Raw genomic sequence first — 20,734 nt, forward strand, 5'->3', positions numbered from 1 at the left:
TTCCTTCCTTTTAAATGTTTTTAACCACCTGTAAACCGCCCAGAGTCATTGGAAGACCGGCAGGGCATACTAGGTGTTCAGGAGGCCGTAATACCCAAAGATGTGGCAGATCCCTTTGTGCTCATCGCAGGATCCAGGCAGGCTGCTAAAAGCAAGCATGCACGATTTAAGAAAGAGGGAGGCTACGGCCGGCTGGCTGGCCGAGGGGAGCAGGAAAGCCTGCCCCGTTTTCCGAAAGTGGCGATGCCCGTGGGGCTCCTGAAGCCAGGCGCTTCCCAGAGGAGTACGGGACCCTCCCAAGTGCACTCACTGGAATTGGAAGGCCAGGATTCCCGGTATTCATTCACCGCATGGCCTGCGGGCGACTTCCCCCGGACCTGCACAAGGAAAGCGAGAGGGATGAGGGACAGACAGAGGAACGCTCAGGCCTGAGTGGAGCCCAAGAAGTACCGGAGGGGGGTCAAAAATGTCAAGACGGCGCCCACAACCATGCAACCAAAGCCCTGCTCCTGCCGGAGGTGCGCGAGGCCTGGCCAGCGACTGGGTTCTCGCTGCTTGAACCAAGACCTGGCGCTCCCAGAGCCACCTAGAAGCCCCCAGCTACATTCATTTATTTATTTTATTGTATTTACCCTATTTCTATCGCCGCCCATCTCACATAAAAGCAACTCTGGGCGGCGTACAACCATTAAAAAGAATAAATACATAAAACACCAATCGCAAGTAAAAATAACCGTAAAAGCACACAAAACAGGAGGGGATCGTATTGAGAAGGGAGCCATCGCAAAATCTCCCCAGTTCCCTGGGATCCCCAGGCCTGATCCCATAGCCAGGTCTTGAGGGACGTGCGGGAGGGTGAGAGGGATGGGGCGAACCTCACTTCTGGGGGGAGAAGATCCCACAAGGCGGGTGACACGGCAGAGAAGGCCCATCCCCTGGGACCCACCAAAGGGAGCCACCGTGAGGCTGTAACCACAGGCTGACTGGAAATTTGGGGAATGGCAAGTCCCCGGCACTCTGGATTAAAATGAAGGGTTATCAGGACTTGGGGTGGTTCTTCCGGGGTGCCCTCTGATGAAACACAAGAGGGTCTCCCAACATGGGGCCACTGGAGAGAAGATGGGTGGCCTGATGGACGGGTTGGCCTGATTCAAGGACTTTGCTTGAAACAAAGGCGCCACGTAGGGTTGTGACATCCACCCAGCTCTGCTAAAAGTGACCACCCGCAGCCACCCCAAGGAGCAAAACAGGGGGCATTAGGGGGAAAGCAAGCCCAGTAGCTCCTCTGAGCCCCTGATGCCAGACAGGAGCTGAGCTGTCTTCACAGCTCCAGGAGGAGGAAAATCCGGTGGGAAAAGCCAAGAGGTCCATCCGAGGCCAAGCGGCTGGCAGACCAGTCCTGCAAGCCAAGAGCAGAGACTCTTTTACGTGACAGGCCCTCCACACGGGTGTGCACTTCAAGCAGACCTCACACCCACCTCCATGGCAGGAGAAGGCACTCTAGACCGCAAGGACATTCACGGAGCCCACCTAAGCCCAGAGTAAGGGCTGCTTCTGGGAAGACACGCAAATTACGCGTTCCTCAGGGGCAGGAAGGCCAAAACACATCGAGCTGACCCGGAGAGGCCCCTTACCCTCTTCTCCTGCCGCTTCTGCACCTCCATGCGGTGCAGCCTCTCCATCAAGCTGGAGATGCCCTGCTCCAGGCTGTCGATGGTGTGGTGCTGGGGGTCGTGGCCGCTGAAGCTGTTCCGCAAACTGCGCAGGGCCTCGCGCACCAGCTGCAGGTCACTGGTCTGCCAGGAGAGATCCGAAAGAAGCAGGCGGTGGTAGACGCCACCCACCCCAAGGCTCTGAGACCTCGCCCACCCCCAAAGCTTGCAAAGCCAAAGGGGCTCTCACAAGCCCTGGGAAAGGACCCCCGCCAGGCTTCAAAGTCAGAGCATAACATACCCCTCGGTGCGCTGTGGAAGCCGTTCCTTTTCCCAATGTCTGGAGGAAGCCGTTGCTCTGAGACCCATGGTTGCCATACACGATCACCTGCTTTGCGAGAGAGGAGAGAACCTGGGTCGCAAGGGCCTCCCGCTAGCAGAAGTTCTCAAGCTAGCTAAGGAGCTATATATGGCCGGCAGGCCCAGCGTTGTCTGTCACCACATTCTGCAGGTGACCTGGTGTGACCAAAGGATGCTTTTAGAGGAGCAGCGCGGATTTCGAGGCCCCTCTGCAATTCCGTTCTGCAAGGAACACCCCTCTCCCAAATAATTCAAGATATGACCCTCCTTCGTGAACAAGCTACGTCTTTGCTGGCCTGCACACCTGTCCTTTCCGAGAGGGAAACCGAGGGGATCAGCACTGACGGAGTCACTGTGACTTGCCCTTTTATAGCGCGCTGCACAATTAGAGGTTGGTGCAAAAGCAAACCCGGGTCACATCAGAGCACTACGAACCTCCTCCACGTCCTTCTTCAGGCAGCGAGCAAGCAGGGCCTCCTTGTGCTCCAGTTCTCGTTCCAGCTCGGCCTAGGAGGGAAGATGCCGATCAGCAAACGGGCACTACTGGAGGGGGAAGGAGGGAACGGGGAGGTGGGGGCAGCCCATACCTGCTGATAGCCTGCCTCGGAGAGCTGGCGCAGCATTTCCTCCATCTTGGCCTGGTGCTGGTGCAGGTGCCTGTCTTTCTGACTTAGCTCCTTCTGCAAGAGAGCGAGGATTGGGGCCGACAGCACGGGAAGGAGGCTCACCTCGGAGGGAGCAGCGTCTGGAGCTGCGCTCAGTGCAAAGGAGCTGCCTTGGGTCCTTCGCTGCTCAGCCCTCCATACGCTGTTGGGGGGCTACCCCAGCACGGTGGGGGGGGGCAGAACATGGACCAAGATCACTAGCTGAAGGGCAGGAGATCAGCTGTTTTAAGCACAGCAACCAGAAGTGGACAATGCTGCTGAAGGGAAAGTGGTTCGGGGCCAATGGGGCTGGATTTGACTGCATTTCTTTCTTTCTTTTAGAAATGCATGCATCTGATGACGACGCTGGAGAGCGTACCGTGAGAAGGACCATGAAATACAATGAAAAGCAAACAACCCAGACAGAAAGACCCCCATGGAAAGCAACCTTCACAAGGCGATCAGACACACCGCCCCCTCTAACGCAAGGCCTGGGGAGGGGACAGGGTTTCGGAGCTCCTCTGAACGTGGTCAGGGGCAAGCCAGGCCTATCTTGGGGGAGGGGGGCTGTTCCAGGGGGCAGAAGCTGCGACCCAGAAGGCATGAAAGACAGACTGCGCAGGAAGGTTGAGTGAGAGGCTGCCAAGGGTTTCCACTGCAGCAGCATGACTTCTGCGCCTGGCCATCTTGGTGGGGAGCCCTCTCTGGCCTGAAACTCAGCAAGCTGGAAGGAAGGGATTCCCTGGTCCCCTGGAAGTTGCAGGCTCCCAAGACCCTCCCTCAGCCCTGGAAGAGAGGAAGACCCCCTTACTTTATACTCTGCCAGAAGCCGGTTCCGCTCTTCCACCTTCCTCTGGAGATCAGCCTGCACAAGCAAGATGTGAACGCTGAGTTGGGAACGCAGCTCGCAACCCCAGGCTGGAGAACCCGGGCACAGATCCCAAGCCTGCCTTTCTGCTCCCTGGCCCAGCACCGGTGGGGGGCAACGCTGCCCCTCCCAAACCCTCCACAGGAGGAGCTCAGCTGTGAAACGGAGCCTTGCCTCCCTTCTCCTCCCCCTGGAGATGCCCGGACCCGAACCTGGGAAGACCTCCGTGCAAAGCAGCCCTCTCCTGTGCCCCAGACCCTCCATCTTCAGCAGAAGCAGCCCTCACCCTCCATCAGCAGGCCTGGCGGGCAGACCAAAGGACGCACTCACGTTCTGGCTGTGCAACTCCTCCTTGTCCAGGTTCGCTCTCAGCAGCTCCTGCTTCATCTGAAGCATCAGAGTGTCCTCCTGGGCCAGGCGCTGCTGCAGGGCATCCTGGGAAAATAAATGAACCACTTTCAAGGCTCCAAGCGCCCCCATTATCCACGCTAAAGGGTTGCCCACTTGCCCCTTTTCCTGTGGTTTTCACTGACCCATTTTGATCTCTTTGTCTAGGGCTGTTATTTATTTTTTTTAAGAGGTGACCCCAGCAAGTTCAATTAGACTGGCTTGGTTTTATTTACTTATTTCTTCGATTTCTAGCCTGTCACTCGAATTTTGCCCTGGATGACACCACTGATTAGAAAAAGCCAAGGCACCAAGCAGCAGAGGATTGTAGAGAGCTACGCATGAGCAAAAGACTCAGAGATGCTAAGACAAGATGTCAGACCGGAGAAAAGCTGCTGATCTTCCTGCGTATTTACGCTGTGGAGTTTCTTACAAGTAGTGAACCTTTTCTTTCACTCACTAAACCCAGAAAGGACTCTGATTCTTCCCGAATGGAGAAAAAGAAGGGGGCTTAAACACACCTCACGCAGAGTCACATCAGCCCTCTGGAAAGGGTGGTCCAGAAAAAGACCCAAACTTTTAAGACCTGCAATCTCTTGCTCCCAATATCCTGGATTTCTCATGAGCAGAAAGGAGGTTGGGAATCCTCAGAGATGATATTTAAGGCGACCTTCCCACAAGATGCAAAAGGCTTTGCTCAGAAGACCGTGGAACAGTACTTCTCAACCTCCTCAACTTGAAGACGGGTGGACTTCAACTTCAAGTCCATCGGTCTTCAAGTTGAGGAGGTTGAGAAGTCCTGCGCTAGAAGCTGCAACAGCTACTTTCCAGACAGAGCTTTTATGTTGCTGTTTCTGGGCCAAGAGATGGAATTTGCAAAGAGCATCGGTAAGTGCGCCCCCCCACCCCACCCCACCCCACCCCACCCCCTGCTATCTGTTTGGCTTCTGTACTTCATTTATGAGCAGCCCCAAAGCAACACGCTCTGGACGGCGTACAGGGTTGACGAAGCAGTAACGCCCAGCAGATCCAGGTTTAAAACACAATTCAAATATTAAAAGGGGGGGGGGAACAGGATTCTGAATCTGTGCAAGGTGCTTGCTACAGAGGAGAACCATGCCAACATCTCTGAGGAGAAGGGGCCATGGCAGGGCCACTACCACCAAAAGGCCTTGACATCTTCTGCCCACCTTCCCTGGCAGGGCAGACCCAGGGAGGGCCTCTCAAGGGCTTCTTGGCAGGTGAAGACCCCAAAGACCGCCTGCTTCCTTCTCCACCCCCACATTCTCCATTGCAAGCTTTCTTTCTCACCTTCACGCCCTGCAGGTTCCGGCTTTCTTGCTTGTATTTCTGCAGTTCCTTCTGCAATGAAGCCAAAGGAAGGAGGCGGTGGTCAGCCCCTTTCCCCTGGTTGCATTTGATTCTGGTTGCAATCCTGGTTGCATTCAATCCCGCCCCCCATCCCCACTTTGCCCTTTAGGCCAGATGCCAAGAACGCCCAGCGTGAGACGGTTCTGGGCTTGCGGTCAATATCTGCACACTCCCTGGAGGAGATCGAATACTGCAGATCCGCCTCCCATTGAACCTGGGGGGGGGGGGCTGCTTTCACTACAGCGACCCCTCCTTCCTCTCTGCATCAGTGAAGGTCACTGGGGCAGGCAGGGCTGTCTCACAGCACTGGATCTCGCTGCTCCCGCAGCTTCTGCTTCCAGGCTGGAGCCCCAAATTCTTCTCTTTGCGATGCTCCACTGAGAATCTTAAAAGGCCAGCAAAGGGAATTTCTCGTTTCCCCTCCCCTGCAACCCCCAAATGGCATTTCTTTGTTAAGATTTATATCTGTCAGGCCCACAGAAGAATTCAGAAGTTTTGACCCTCTCCTGTTCCTCATGACCCCCTTTGCCATTCGTTATTCTTATGGATCCTACCCCTCCCATCTTCTTCCACCAAGCATTAGCCTCTGAGTTACAAAGGCCAACTCTAAACAGTTTCCCCGCTATCTCCAAAAACTGGCACATCTGGACACAGCAGTCTCCTAACATTCCAGGAGCCCAAGACGCATTTTCCATCTCCAGGTGCCTCTCACCTTCAGGTCCTGATTCTCCTCCAAGCTCTGATCCAGGCGGCTCCGGATTATGATCTGAAGACCAAAAGAAGCAGTTATTTCCCAGCGCCTTCCCAGCCACGGTCTGAGGAAGGAGGTTCGGGAGAAAAGGCTCACCAGCTGCTCTTCAGGAGAGGCTTCCTGTTCACAAAGGACCAGTGATCTTTCTTGCTCATCCTCAGGCAGCGACCCATTGAGCAGCAACGCCTGGCAGGACAACAAGGGCGAAGAGCGAGAGGCTTAGCCAGACACCTCCATGGAAATGCATCCAAGAGAAATTCAACCTTCTCTGGAAGACCCAGAGGCGTAAAAGTGGATTCCGTCTTCCGAAGCAGTTTCAAAATCAAAACTGAGCAAGGAAAGCACCAGACAGAACCTCTGCAAGCAAGGGTCTTCTGGAATCAAGTCTGAGAATTATCCAGGAGAGAACTACCTTCATCATAAATGGAGACCCTCCAAAGTATTAACTGTTTTTACATGTGGAAGTAGGAGGAAGTGGTACAATGGAAGGTGGTACAGCCAGGGGCTTCTAAGGCAGTAAGCAGTGGTGCAACCATCTAAAAACTGGATAATAATTAACCTGATGGTCCAAAGTGATAAACATGGAGATACTGAAGCTTCATAGCAGACAACATGCTTTTCATGCAGAAGAACATCATGCTCACTCCAAGCATCTATAGGAAACCCACGTGACCAAGAAGTGACTATAAATCTCCATTTCAAAAGCATACATGTAGTTCCTAAAGCATCATGAGTTTGCTGGTGGGAGGATCAAGGCCACGGCCTTCACCCAGATGGTATGTGCGCTCTTTGGGTGGCCGACGGAGCAATTTCAGGCGGCAGAATACCTACATCTTCCTTAGCATCAGGGAGAGTTCCAGGAGCGTGTCTAAGACACTTGATATGTTCCTTCAGTTATTTACTAATTTAAAACATTTGTTAGGCTGCCCAGTTCAACCAAAGTGACTCAACTCAACCAAAGCTCAACGGAACCTAACAGAAAAAATACAAAACCGCAGTACATAAACCAATCAACAATACTAAAATAATGCAATGGCCATCCAAATGGAATAACACCATTGTGTCCGGTTCAGCCCAAGAAACTTAGCGAGACAATTCAGGAACAGTTCAGTTACTTTATTAGCTTACACCTGCTAGACAGAATCTCGCCAGACTAACTCTAACCCCCAATGACCACAACTAAACACTCTGCATTCCTTAGGGTGGTGCCAGTCTCATCCTCTTAGTTTTGACACACTCAGGTTGCGGGCTGAGGAGATGCTTGAGGTTCCTTTCCGACTCCCAGTGACCTTGGACCTCCTCACTCAAGTCTTCCACCACACATTGTCCAATCGGGGCTCCAACGCATCACTCCAAAGGCCAGGAGGGTTGGGGCCAACCGTAGGAGAGGAAGAATGTTGTTCTGTAAGACAGGGGCCACCACTGAAAGGACTCCTCCACGCCAGATGGTCCTCTGACTTCCCTATCTTGTTACGCAATCCTTTGGCTGAAGCTCCTCCCATTTTGCAAACAGTTGGAATGTTCACAAACACTCCAGGTTAACAGCTGCAGCTCAGCCACCAATGTCAGGGCAAATACACTGAAGGCGACCGCCTTTAACTTATTACAAGAGGGTCCTGCAACCACAAGTTGCAACATAGAACATTCCTGGTTAGCCAGTCAGTCCCTCCTCCAGCATCTGCCATTCCATCTCCCTTCCCATCAATCAGAATTCTGGGATGACTGAGTGCATTCAGTCCTCCTAATGGGGGGAGGACTTCCCACCTAAGATCCATAAGGATCCACACTCTGCAATTCCTCTCAGAAAGAGAGCTCATAGTCCACAGTATCAGCTAGATCAGTGTTTCTCAACCTTAGCAACTTTTAAGATGTGTGGACTTCATCTCCCAGAATTCCCCAGACAATATGCTGACTAGGGAATTCAGGGAGATGAAGTCCATAAATCTTAAAGCTGCAAGACTGGGAAGCACTAGTGCAAAGAAATGATATAAAGGTGGCTCGCGACTGCCTTGTCCATCACCATCCTGGCTGGGGACTTCTGGGAGATAAAGTCCATACATCTTAAAGTTACTGAGGTTGAGAAACACTGAGCTAGATCAGCCTTGCAGGTAGTCTTCAGGTTGCAACAGCAATTAGGACCGGGATTGCCGTCACTAAGTGATGCAGTTGTAAGCACGATGTCACATGACTGCATCGCTTAGCAATGGCAATACTGGCAGTCCCTGCTGTTGTGGTAACCCAAGATGCATGAGTCATTAAGTGGGAAGCAGCAGGAGTCCCAGGCAAAGAGCGCGGGGGTGCCACAGGGGGGTGGGGGAGGCCCTGGGAGGCCTGGTACAGCCTGGACACCAGTTGGAATAGCGGGGTGCTGCAGTGCAGCATAAGCTCAGGAAGGCTGGGGATAGAGGGCGCGGGGTGCATGTGAGCGCAGGGGGGAAGGAGGCCGTGGTGCATGTGAGCGAAGAAAGGTAGGGGGAGATTTACCCAAGTGACTTGCATCCTTCCCTGCCAGCTTCCCCATTGACTTTCCTTGTGGAAAGCCCCCTGGGAAAGTCACAAATGGTGATCACATGACCGCGGGACGCTGCAACCAGTCATATGTGTGAGCTGGTTGCCGAGCACCTGAATTTTGTTCACATGACCATGGGGGTGCTGCAACGGTTGGAACTATGAGGACCGATCGTAAATCCCTTCACTACCATTGTAACTTTGAGCGGTCACTGAACAAATGGTCATAACTCAAGGACTCCCTGTATTCCAGAGACAAGAAAAAGGAGGCCAGAAGAAGACAATGAAAAGCAACAGGTTGCCTTGAATTTACAGATTGAACCAACGTTGCAACAAAAATGCAAACTTCTGTTCCTTGGCCAGTCCAATGCAGCTGATCAACACAAAGGCCACCCTCTGGAGTATCTGAATTGCAGCTCAGGGAAGGGCGATACTGGCAGCATGCCACATGGGCAGACCCATTTGTATCCTCCGTTGCCAAGAAGGCCTGGCATTTCCCAGCGGGAAAGCCAACGAAGGACGGCAGCCTGTCAAGATTCTCAAAGGGACATGCTGAGCCCTGGAACTGCCCTCAAATTCTGACTGATCTGAGGTGTGGCAGGGAGGCTGGCTATTCACCCCCCGTTTCCTGGGCAGCAGGATCAGTCGCCTCTTCTGGGAGATAAGGGGCAATGATGCCATGGAGCCTCCCTCAGCCGTCCGAGGAGAAGGAGGCATGATCTCAGAGGGCACTTCGCAGTCCGGTTTTACCCAGACGTCCAAGAGCCCTGTCTTCTGTTTTCAGCCTGTAACGTCTCCTGTGGATGCCTCTGGAAAGGGTCTCTTCTCCTGCGTACCCTGTGCCTGCCGCCTTGGGCATCAGCGTGTACAGTTCAAAACCAGCGGAGACTGTTCAGATTGTGTGGGGCCTCTGCTACAAGTAGGAGCAGAGCGCCTGCTCTCCAGCGGGAGCCACGCCGGGCCAGGCTCCCAGGGAGGCACCTAAGAGGGCTCCACAGTTTGGAAACAGGCTCGGCCGCTTCAGGCTCCTTAAAAACCCAGCAGGCAACCCTTTGAATTCCAGGGCACTCATCAGCTATTGACTGGACAAGGGTTTCATCTTGTACACTCCGCAGAGCCTTCAGTTTGTCACTTTTACTGTTGTCGTTGTTGCTCTTTTTTAGCAGAGCAACCTGGACGTGGCACCCGTTTGACACGCAAGTCCGAGCTTCTTCAGCAAGATGGCAGCCCTGGTATAAAGACGTTGTTTCCTCTATAGAGATTATAGTTCACCCGCAAAGAGTACAACCAGTTATTATTTGTGCGGGATGTACAGAAGGGAGTTGGGAAACCGTCATGCACATCTCGTGGTGCAAGGAAGTACAAAGATCCTTCAGCGTGCAAGTCAGCATCCCTTTGGGAATGTTTATTTTGCAGCAAGTGGACGGGTGTCCGAGAGAGAGAGACTCAGCATCGATATTCAAAGAACAACAAGCCCGTCTGCTCTCTCCAAATCATCTCTCTTTCTCGAACTATCTATTTCAGGGGTGGGTGCAAGTCCCTTTTAAAAATGGCCAAGAGGGTTCATCCAGCCAGGCTCTGAATCTGTGGGGCCATCTTATGGGAAGGAGGCAGCCAGGAAGGAAGAAAGGAAGGGGCAGATACCTGCAATCCAGAAATCATCTTTTTGGCTTCTTCCATTTCTTTCTCTAAGTGATCCTGCTGCTCCAAGAGGTGGTCCTCCCATGAAGTTTCCAGACTTGGGGCAGGACACTTTGGCGACCATTCAGCAGGCAACCGAGAGCCATTTTCTTCTACAAGGGAAACAACATGTCGGTGGTCTAACTCTGGAAAAGCATGGCTCCAGATCTCTGGGGAGCAGAGGAAGAACGGGGAGGCGGGGGAGAGAGAGAGAAGTAGATCACAGATTTGTGCTTCAGTCCTTAGATATCTTTATTTTCATGTGTATTCATTTTACAGTCCACCACCTTTGTACCTGATTTACCACCAATATCCCAATTTTTTTCCTCCCTCTCTTGTCTTCCTCTTAAAATGCAAAGAGGCTACAGCTGCGATATGGCATTAGTAAAAATGTATTACACTAGTAAAATGTACATTAGTAAATTGGCTAGCTATTCCATGCTCAGACAATTAGACACTTGGCTTGATCTCAGGGACATGGATAAAAACTGCCTTCTGTTCTCGGGGACAGCCATCTTCTCAGATCTCTGTCTGTAAAATGGGACTCCTGCTGGCCCACCCCACCGGGTTGAGAGATTAGAGCTGCAGTGATAATTACAGCTAATATACTCACTTAGTAGTGCTACAGAAATGGAAATCATCAACAGAAGAATATGAGATGGATCCCTCAGGTCAAATCATGCCAGCCAAGCATCAGTTCTCTAGGAACCCTAAAACGTTCTTAGATCCAAAGCTGGTCCACCAGCGGCCTACGCAGAGAGTTGCAGCGCCCAGTGTTGGGATCCCATGCGCAATTACTCAGGAACAAACCCCACTGAGGTCAGTGGACTTACTTCCAGGAACACGTATGCAAGGCTGCTCTGTAAGAGTGCAAACGGCTTGTCCAGAAGTTCATGGTTTAGCCTACAATGCAACCATCAGCTCACTACATGCCCCCAACCAAACAATGATCTCTCAGCTTCTCCCAGCCAGTCCCTTCATGAAAAAAGCATGCCTCACAGGGATGTTGTAAAGTCAGTGGAACAAAGCAGTAAACAGCTTGAAAGCTCCCCTTAAGAACGAGAGCAATTCTGCAGAAAATGGCTTCAACATCCCACTTGAAACCATTTTCTTCTCCAATACCTCCAACCAACTTTTCCATTTCAGGCTCCATTCTAGCTTCAGAGCATGGCAAATTCAGACTCATTCAGATGTGGGCGGGGGGGGGAGTTCAGCCTTGTCTTTGAGGGCCTCCCCCTCTGTGTTTCACATGGGGGACAATTTTTTTTCCTTTCCACGGCTTCAACCAATGAGTCTCCTTGCAGGCAGTTCAGCCACCTCCTTGATCACTGTGAGTTTGGACTGAAAACCAAAGAAGATTTGGACCTTGATGCAGTTGTCTATAACAGTGTTTCTCAACCTCAGCCCTTTTAAGATGTGTGGACTTCAACTCCCAGAACCCCCCATTCTTCCTCAGAGATCGTGGGATCAGGAGAAACGGCTCGATTCCCAGCCATGCCAGAAGTCAAATGGGGTCTGGGGAAGAAGCGAATCTCTATGCATCTTGTGACGTGAGCTGTAGCTCACAAAAGCTTCTGCCTTTGAATGAATTGGTGAGCTAGAAAAGGTGCTACCACAGACTAACCCAGCTCCCCCCTACAAAATCTGTCAGTGCCAAGAGAAAGTCGGGTTATTTCTGAAGGACAACATCAGGAAAACTGAAAGCCTTGAAAGCATCCACCGTGGATGTTAATTGTGTTCATAAGAAGGAAAGAGACATTTCTCTAAACCAACTGCATGCTCTGTCCACAGTAGATGATTGCAGGCCTGGGAAAGCATCGTGGGTTATCGTCCCTAAAGTGTCAGCCAGCCTAACTTCGCTTGGCTTTATCACCCGATAAAAGGCACGCCGGAGCCCTAAGATATTAAATATATCTTTAAGTAGAATCAATCGCTCGGAAGGTTCTTCTTCTGTTCTGGTGGGACGCATCTGCTGCCCAGCAGGCATCTCCGCTTGTTGGAGAGGAAAGAAACGCCTTCAGATCCAGTTCCAATAAATGCTCGTGCTATTGACCGTATCTGTTTTTAAAAGCGCGCTGCCAGATCAAGGGGGAACCACTTTCAGTCGACTAAGCATTTTTAAACGGGCTCACCTTATTCAGCTAGTCAACATTCTTATCCAGACCAGGAAAGAGCGCCGGAATAAATGATGGAAAAGCCATCTAAGTTGTTGATTAGTGTTGGTATGGTTTTTATGTGTTTTTTGTTTTTTATATAGTTTTTTAACGGTGGTTAGCCACCCAGAGTCACGTATGTGAGATGGGCGGCCGTATCAATCGAAATAATAAATAAATGATTTTAACCCCCCGATTTCTAGTTAGGACAATCCTCTCCCCTACCTGTTCTTCTTCCTGCTTTTTCTTCTCCATCTTCTTCTTCACGGCCAATGTCAAATCCTGCCTTCTCCTCGGAAGGTGTAGTGCCGGACTCGCTCTTTGCACTATTGATAGGGCTGGGGGAGGTGAGGCTGTGGGGACCACACAAAAAAGAGGGTTACTGGGGTTTTTATTTCCATGCACACCAATTCCATTTGAATGTATCACCTTCCTGGACCTGAAATCATAGCATCGTGCAAAAAAAGCTCAGTTAAGACAAAGACCACCCTCCGGTCAACAGGTTCACCCAATACAAGCAGGAAACTTTACCCTGAGACCCCCTCCTCCTCCCAGGAGCTGGCAGTCCTCAAGTGACCTTGGGTGGACTCCCCAAAGGCTCAGTGGTCAGGCCTGGAGAGACTGGAATGGAAGACCACCAGGAAGACACAGGGGTGCGGGGGGGGGAGTCACACGAAACACCCGGCAGAAGGAAACGGTGAACAGCTGCCAAGAAAATAATACGGACACGTCCCCAGGAATCCAAGCCAGGCTCACGGGAAACTCTTCCTTTTAACCTCCTCCTTTCATAAGGGGTCAAAGCAGTCTGAAGCTCATGGACTGGGAGCTGGGGAAGGGCACAGGAGGGCTTTCCAAGAGGACTGTCTTCCAGGAGATCGCTCTCCCATTTGTCTCCTTCCGTGGTGCTCAGGCCTGCCAGTCAAGCCCCCTGCTCCCCATGCATACACTCAGCTGGATCAGCAATGCCATTTCTACTCCTACCTCTCCTTCGCCTTGAACGTAGGCTTAAAATAAATAAATGGAGAGAGAGGGGGACAGTATTTCCAGGGGCTTACTCCAGAGGAGCAGCCCACCCTCCACCTCTCTTCCCCACCCTAGGGTTCTTTGAGCATGCATCTCCCAGACAACAGCGAGAGGCATCTGAAATGCACTGACCCATTTAATGCGTCCCCAAAGAATTCCTCCTTGCAAGTGTGAGCAAGAGTTAATGTACCATTTTCCCAGACAGAGAAACAAAGGTACCCCAAACAAAAGAAAAAGGGGAGAAAAAGGGATTAACAAAACGAAAGAGGCGAGAAACAAAGATAAAAAATACTTTCCCAGCTCTTTCCTGGTCTTCCCAAGAGTGAGAGTTGGCTCCCACGGCTGAGCTCTGGAGGAGCGTGAGCGGGCGTGTGTTGTGTGTGGGCCTCCTAGCACATACACATGCTAGAACAATATACAAAGCATCTCACCCCTTCAGGGCGATGAGGATGGCCGGTTGTTAGAATGTCCCATTCTAAGTGAAAAAGCGACACATTTTTCAGGGCTCAAATTCTGTAGTTCAAAAAGTCATCTCACGCAGCTGTCTCCCTTACAGATCACCTGCCTCCAGTGGTTTACACCCAGTTTCCCACACTAGCAGCCCAGCTCTCTACATACCAAGCTCCAAAGGCCAGAAATTGCAACTCAAAAGAGGCCACACCAAGTTCTTGCACTCTACACATCAACCCCTGGAACCCCCCCTCGTTTGGACTAAGCTGCAGGCTGCTATCTTCAGCGCAATGGGAACTAGGAAGCAGCAGACAATCTCGGGGACCCTCAGAAAGTACAGCTGACACCCAGGTAAATGGGACCTTCTCCCACAGGTGCAGCATATACTTTGCCCGCGAGTTTTCAGGGCCATAGCTACCCCTGGAAACAGATTTTTTCTGATGCTCTGAGACGCAAATACCTTGAAGGTTTTACATCTCTCCTTCTGCAACAATGCCGTGTCCATAGTACCCTAGTCTAGAGGAAAGAGATTTTTAAAAGGTCAGCAAAGACCACCAGCTCCCCCCTCCCCGTTTTGCGTTAACAGGAAAGAAAAGATCGAGTATGTAAGCTTCATTTCTGCACAACAGTCTGCCAGAAGCCACAGCAATACAGCTGCCGGAGGGGTTAGCCATTTCCAGCAGGTGAAAATAAAGCGAAAGGGGAAAAAAAAAGAGGTCTTCCATCCTCAACAGGCAGGATGGAAGACCTCTGGTACCGCTCGCCCACCGAAATCCCACTCCTCTTCCACCGAGACCTGGAGAGAATTCTCAGCAAAACACGCAGCCACCACAAGACTATAGAAACACCCCCATGGCACACCTGCTCCCGATACCAACCTGGCTCCCCAGGACTTCTGCCCGTGCCACCACTGACCGCTGGCCTCCCCAAAGCCGCCACACCTGAAGCTCAAGCCCTTGCATGCATCCATCACCGCTCCTCCTGCCACCAAATGGTTAGGAGGAGGGAAAGCCAAGGTCCTTGCATCACTGCCCTGGGGGGGCGGGCGGGGGGCAAGAGGCTTTTGCCATTTATCTCTCGGGGAAAAAAGAAATTCATCATCCAGGGCTAAAAATGCAGAGAAAGCAGGAAATGAAATCATTTTCAGCACAATTTACGGCATAAGGAACAGCCCTGCTTAATCCCGTAGAGTAGCTTGGCTGCTGAATTTTTAAAACGGTCCAGAACAGCAGCTGAGGGAGGGCCACCAAGCCCCCCTCGCCAATTTTCACAAGCGACCTGCTCCCCCGGCCATCCGTTCACCCCTGCCGTCCGTCCTCCCCCCACCCCCATTAAAACAGCAGTGCCGGGGGGGCTCACCATTTCACCGGCTTCCCTCCCATGTTCCCGCTTTGGCTCTGGCCCAGAGCCCGTCTCCTGGCGAGCCTCGGTCTTCACATGCCACATCCCTCCACCAGCCTGGCCCTTCTGCGCCAGGGAGGTTGGCTGGGGCCAACCTGACGGAGAAACCTTTGCCAGGTTTCTTCGTGGGAACCGAGACGTGGCGGGCAGACGGAATGCAGCAGCCCCACTTCTTGAGAAGGAGCGGGTGGAAATCAGCGTGCCCCCGCCAGTGTGCCAGGGAGAGAGAAACCCAAAACGGGGCCGCTGCGTTGTTGTTTGTTTTGCACTGTTGCGTTGTGGGTCTGACGCATGCCCAAATTCGGTCTGGCAGCAAGAGAGCGGTCTTCTTCTCATCCCATCCTGGGCCAATCCCGTTCTCAGCCGCCGCGCAAAAGAGCCCAAATTCAGAGGTGGAATCTCTGGCTCAAGCACGGGTCGGGTGGCAATTAGCCAGCCCCGGGGGGCGTGAGGGCACACACCCGCAGGAACGCGTGTGCGTGTGCGGCTTTGGGCTTTGCTCTCCGCGGCTCTCCTTCCTGCTGTCACTGGGGCTGTGCAAGGCAGCGGCGCTTCTCGGAGATGTCTAAGCCCAGGGTGGGGAAGAGGGACGGCCGATGGGAGGGGGCAAGGGAGGGAGCTGCATGGGAAAAGCAGCAGGATTTGGCCAACGCTTCCGTGAGTCACGTCTGCTGCCTCCCCTTCCTTGAAACGCCAACACCAAGAAAACATTTAGGCGTCCGTGTGGAATAACAGGATGGGGAGATACGCGCCGCGTGCGCCGTGTTCTTGAGGTGCAAAGGGTCTGCTCTGCACCCACCTCCCCGTCCGGGGCGGGCCCAGAGAATCAAAGCCCCTGCGCGGATGCAAAACAGATGGAGCACTTCTCCATTTCAGACACGCCCTTTCCAGCCACTTATTTGCCAGAGTTGGGTTATTTTCTCCTGGGGGAGGAGAAAGACACATCCATTTGGGAAGCAGGAAGTGCAGACGGCCTCTTTCTGCACAGACAGACAGACCTGTGGTATCATAAACAGCAACCCACACTGAATCCGAGTGCAACGTCATTTGAAAAGCTGGCATCTCGATGCAAAGCGGCATCAGGTGCTGGAATGGACTCTGCAGAAACTGCCCCCCCTCCCGCCCTGCAAGCTTCTCCTTCCGTTAGTCCTTGCTGTGAGGCTGCACCCAAGGTTTCTTCAAGCCCAGCAGGCTCGAAGTCCCAATGAGATGCCCCGTCCACGTTTTACAGCTGGGTAAAGCAAGGCTGGAGAGAAATGAAATAACCTGCGTCTGCAGCTACGCTCCGTTCCTCATTCCCCACTGGCAACTGCCAGCACTGGTCATTCCTAAGACCTCCCCCACCCCCACAAAAAAAGAGGGGTGGCTGGGCCAGACCAGCAGAAATGCCACGCTGCCCATCAAGGCAAAAGGAGGTCTGGGACATCCGAGCAAAAAGAAAGACAGCCGTAAGAAATGTTCATCTTGCCATCCAAATGATTTTTATGACGACTGATATTGTGAGCTAATGGTGGCCCACATCTCTACCTGCCAAGAGAATTGGCTGAGCCTTTAAAAAAGATCACTGGGGGGGGGGGGGAGGGCAAGACCACAACTTTGGGAAAAGTGACATCCCAAGTGCCTCTCCCAACTCTTTAACTGATGAGAGATATCTCCCATTCTAGAGATACCACGTTAAAATCTAATTACGTGGCATGTACAATTCCAGGGAGGAGGAGACGAAGGAGGAGGAGGGGGGAAGAAGAAGAGGAATTATTATTGTTTATATGCCACCAACACTGGGTGGTTTAATTAACAAGGTCTTTACTCCAGTTTGACACAATCTCCAACCTACTTCCTAATGGGCCATCAGCCTTTCCACCTGCTCCTCAACCCTGGAAGATCAGGAAAACTCTAGGAAATTTGCAGTTGGGATCAAACCTGTCAATCCTGAGCAAAGTGCTTGAGAGGAAGACTCCACAAAGCTCCCCCAAATCCTGGGGAACCTCAGACCATCTGAGATTGTAAGTCACCACTAGTTTCCTCTTGACCCAGAGTTTCTCCCTGTTTGTGTAGCCAAGACAAGTCACTACACAACATGAAAAAAACGATGTGTTCCTCTTCTCCCACTGCTGCTCCAGGGCCAAGGCACAGAGTGGGTTGAAGCCAGTAGGTAGGAGATTCCTGAATGGTGGAATAGCTACAACGAAAGAGTCAAGGGAAAGTATTGGTGGAGATGTTGGTCTAGATCTGGGAAGACGAAGGCTCAAATTCCCTCTTGATCCCTGGATTATGTTGGGCCAACTATTCTTGCTACCTCAAAGAGTCGTTATTAGGAGTAAAAAAATGGATGAGGGAAAACCATCAGGGTTGTTTTAAGTTCCTGGAGAAAAGGCAGATTATAAATCTAACAAAGAAATACATAAATTGCAGGTATGTTGTCAACGCATTTACTTATGCTGCATAGGAACCTTAAGGGCAGAGGCAGATTAACCCTGAACAGGGAAAGCTGGGAACGATGGATTACAGGAGATGCATTGTGCTTAGGAGACCTTCCAGGCCACCCTGAGAGTTACACTGAGCTCATAAAGCCATCCTTATGGAACTCCTCGTTCACAGTCCCCAAACACACAATCAAGGCAAGAGTTCAACAGCGCACAAACAGGGTATCATCTCTGTTACGCAAAGGATTAAGAAATGCGATTCATGTCACATTCTGGGAAAAACAGAAACACACCAAAACAGCTCTGGGGGACAGGGAAACCCACCATCTCCTTTGCAAAGTACCCAAGACACCAGAAACGCTACATTGCTGGCTACTGAGATTCTCCCTCGCTGTTTACCAATGCTCTGGCAGGGTTTAGGGTAGAAAAAGAGGAGCAGAAGAGTTGCCAATTAGAACAGCAGAGGGAACAGTGGGGGGGGAAATTGTAATTATCCAACCGGGATTGGAGCCAGGGCTCTGGACCACTCCCTTTAATTCCCGTGAAATGCACCATGCCATTTTTAATGAGCTCCTGTGCCCAGACACCATCTCTGCCCCCTCGGAAGGGTATATCTGTCAACACAGGCTCTCGTTAGCCCAGGGATGCTAAATCAAAGTCCTGGGGCAAAACACAAGTATTTTGGCAAATCATTCCCACACCACTGGGTGAAAAGTATCTTCCTGGGCTTCTGCAGTAACCAACACGCTCTATTTCCTGCCTCTCCATGATCTGAGAAGCTGATATTGTTGGGCTATGCGAGAGAAGTTCTAGTTTTGCAGAGGTGTTAATCCACTTGATCTCCTGGAAGATTTTAAAGGATGCCTGTCTTAAAAGTGCACTCCATTTACAACTCCATCACCTCACCTTCTTTTGTCTTAGCATTAGGCAAGCAGCAAAGTCTCAAATTGTTCCTTTTTCCCTTGCCATGAGGAAGATGGACAGACCTAAGACCCATTTCTACTCTCCCAACCACAGGCCACATCTTGCTCTTTAAAACGGCTTAAAGAAACGTTGATGTACACTGATGGTGTTAACATGATCTAACTGGCTTTTGCAACATTACTGGCCCCATCTCTTTAACGACCTTAACTGACCCACCATCTTTCAGGATCAGTGGCCATGTCTATGTATCCCAAGCGAGGGGAAAAAGCAGGCACCTGAACATCTCCAGCGAGCGCAATGCAGTGCGGGAAAGGCTGCGACAGGACTGCTTGCAGGATACTGATCCCAAGGCTGCACCACATGCATGCACAAGCTAAGCTCTCTCTAACTGGCTCTCGTGCAATTCAGATGTGCCGCTGATCCATGAGATTTGCATAACAGCCATGCAGTCCTACCAGCCATTAAGAGAAACAAGACATTGTTTTTCCTGTCCAAAAGCACACCGAATGTCCTCCAGCCCTCTCGGCCGGGCCTTTGTAGCCAAAAGCCACAATTACACCCCACGACCACATCCTGCAATCTCCTGCGCCAGGGGTCTGTCTCTCTCTCCCACATCCCTGGCGCAACCCTCAATTACCATCCCAGTTCCGCTGAACCCACAGCCACAAAAGCAAGGCCATTCCTACGCAAAAGCAGTTTTTACTCACTGGCCCTAAGCCCCAATACCCCAAGGCAAGAGGCCTGCTTACAAAGTCTGTGGGGAGCTCTCATTTTTCTATCACGAAGGGATGATGAGAACTTTGGGGCTTCGAGGAAATTGAGCAGATCTGAGCGTTTAGCAGCCCGGGAAGGGCAAATTCACATGAGATGGAGATCAGGATGTGCCACAGTCTGAAGAAAGGCTACAGATGAGGACATCATGGCAGCGTGAACAATGGTTAAAGCCCCAGATGCTTTCCATGACAACAACAAAAACTCTTTTTCTCCCTTGCCTTTGCCTTTCTATCAAATGGGGTGCGTCAGAAAAGATGCTACCAGCCTCCTCCTGATTTTTCCCCCCACTTCATGATTCCCAGAGCAAAATAAGTCCCTTGTAGGAGCTCTTCTAAAAACCTGCTGGTGAATTGTATGCCCTCCCCAAAAAACGGGAATCCACATATCATGGAAACCCAGACCTGGCCTACAGAGAAAAGTGCCGAGAGACCAACACAGGATGCAAATTGGCAAACCGACTCAAGAGTAACAATCTGGGTTCAGAAGATATGACTGAATAAGGATTTCAACAAGGGCTTTAAAGCAACGGGCACCCCAACAAAGTAGCAGAGGTGAGTGACGGCGGGCGGGAATGATGAGAACACCAATCAGGGTCAAGAGCTTCCCCATGTTCTGGTACAGAAGCCAAGGAATTCTAGGAAAACTGCTGAATTCCAGCCAACAGAATCACAGGATCTCCCAGTTTAAAATCCCAGGGAACAGTCATTTGAACAAAGACCTTCTGTGCAGGTTCACAACTATCTCTAGAACCATCTGAGGAAACAAAGGGCATGAAGACACCAAAGTAGGGAATATGTGAGGCTGAAAGCTGAGGGGAATGAGGCGCGGAGAAACAGAAGTCTCCCAATGTGATTTGTGGAAAGATGTGCCTCTTTTGTTTCAGTAAACAAGTGACCTTTGTCAAACGTGTATTTATTTATTCACGAGAAAGGGAAGAACAGAAGCAGAGGTTCTAAAGATGCAACATGGTGATTCCATCTCGAGAGGCTGCAGCTCGCGGAGTGCACACAAGCCGCCTTGCTCATCTTCAGAAATTAGTTCAGGACCTCGAGGGTGATAAAGGAGTGAGCAAAGAAGGAGCCCATCTCTTACCTGGAGGAACAGGATTCTGAAGGGCCACTCTGCTGTCCCTCATACTGCTGGACGAGCGCGCGAACACTCCAGTGCGGTCGCTCAATCTCTCCTTCCAGGCTGCTGTTCCTAAAGAGAAGGATTGCACCGTGAAGAGGTGCAAGAAGAGTCAAAAAGGTCAATCGAAGATGACAACCATGCCCCGCTGCATTCTTTCCCTTGCATCCGGTGGTTTGTCTCAAAAGAGGAGTTTTTAAAATGTAGCGGTGCCTCCTCTGCAGTTAAACTACCTAT

General features: G+C 51.4%; 1 protein-coding gene across 10 annotated transcripts in view; it reads right to left on the reverse strand.

Moving 5' to 3' along the window:
- The window catches only part of DIXDC1 (DIX domain containing 1), a 43,269-nt gene that overhangs the window by 4,056 nt on the left and 18,479 nt on the right, over positions 1-20,734 (reverse strand). For 3 of the 10 annotated variants that reach the window (XM_088138935.1, XM_088138936.1, XM_088138940.1), the window contains exons 5-17: positions 20,462-20,569; positions 12,600-12,727; positions 10,186-10,391; positions 6,130-6,219; positions 5,995-6,048; positions 5,223-5,273; positions 3,855-3,959; positions 3,468-3,521; positions 2,600-2,692; positions 2,448-2,519; positions 1,954-2,043; positions 1,635-1,796; positions 311-377 (exon numbers count right to left, since the gene is read on the reverse strand). In XM_088138935.1, the coding sequence (XP_087995061.1) occupies positions 311-377; positions 1,635-1,796; positions 1,954-2,043; positions 2,448-2,519; positions 2,600-2,692; positions 3,468-3,521; positions 3,855-3,959; positions 5,223-5,273; positions 5,995-6,048; positions 6,130-6,219; positions 10,186-10,391; positions 12,600-12,727; positions 20,462-20,569 (1,280 nt within the window). The other 7 variants (XM_088138939.1, XM_088138937.1, XM_007422610.3 and 4 more) reach the window with 7 other exon arrangements.

The sequence above is a fragment of the Python bivittatus genome, unplaced genomic scaffold (genome assembly GCF_059951505.1).
Source record: "Python bivittatus isolate LINGU-HERP-01145 unplaced genomic scaffold, Pbiv_v1 ctg000320_np1212, whole genome shotgun sequence".
NCBI classification, from domain to species: Eukaryota; Metazoa; Chordata; class Lepidosauria; order Squamata; family Pythonidae; genus Python; species Python bivittatus.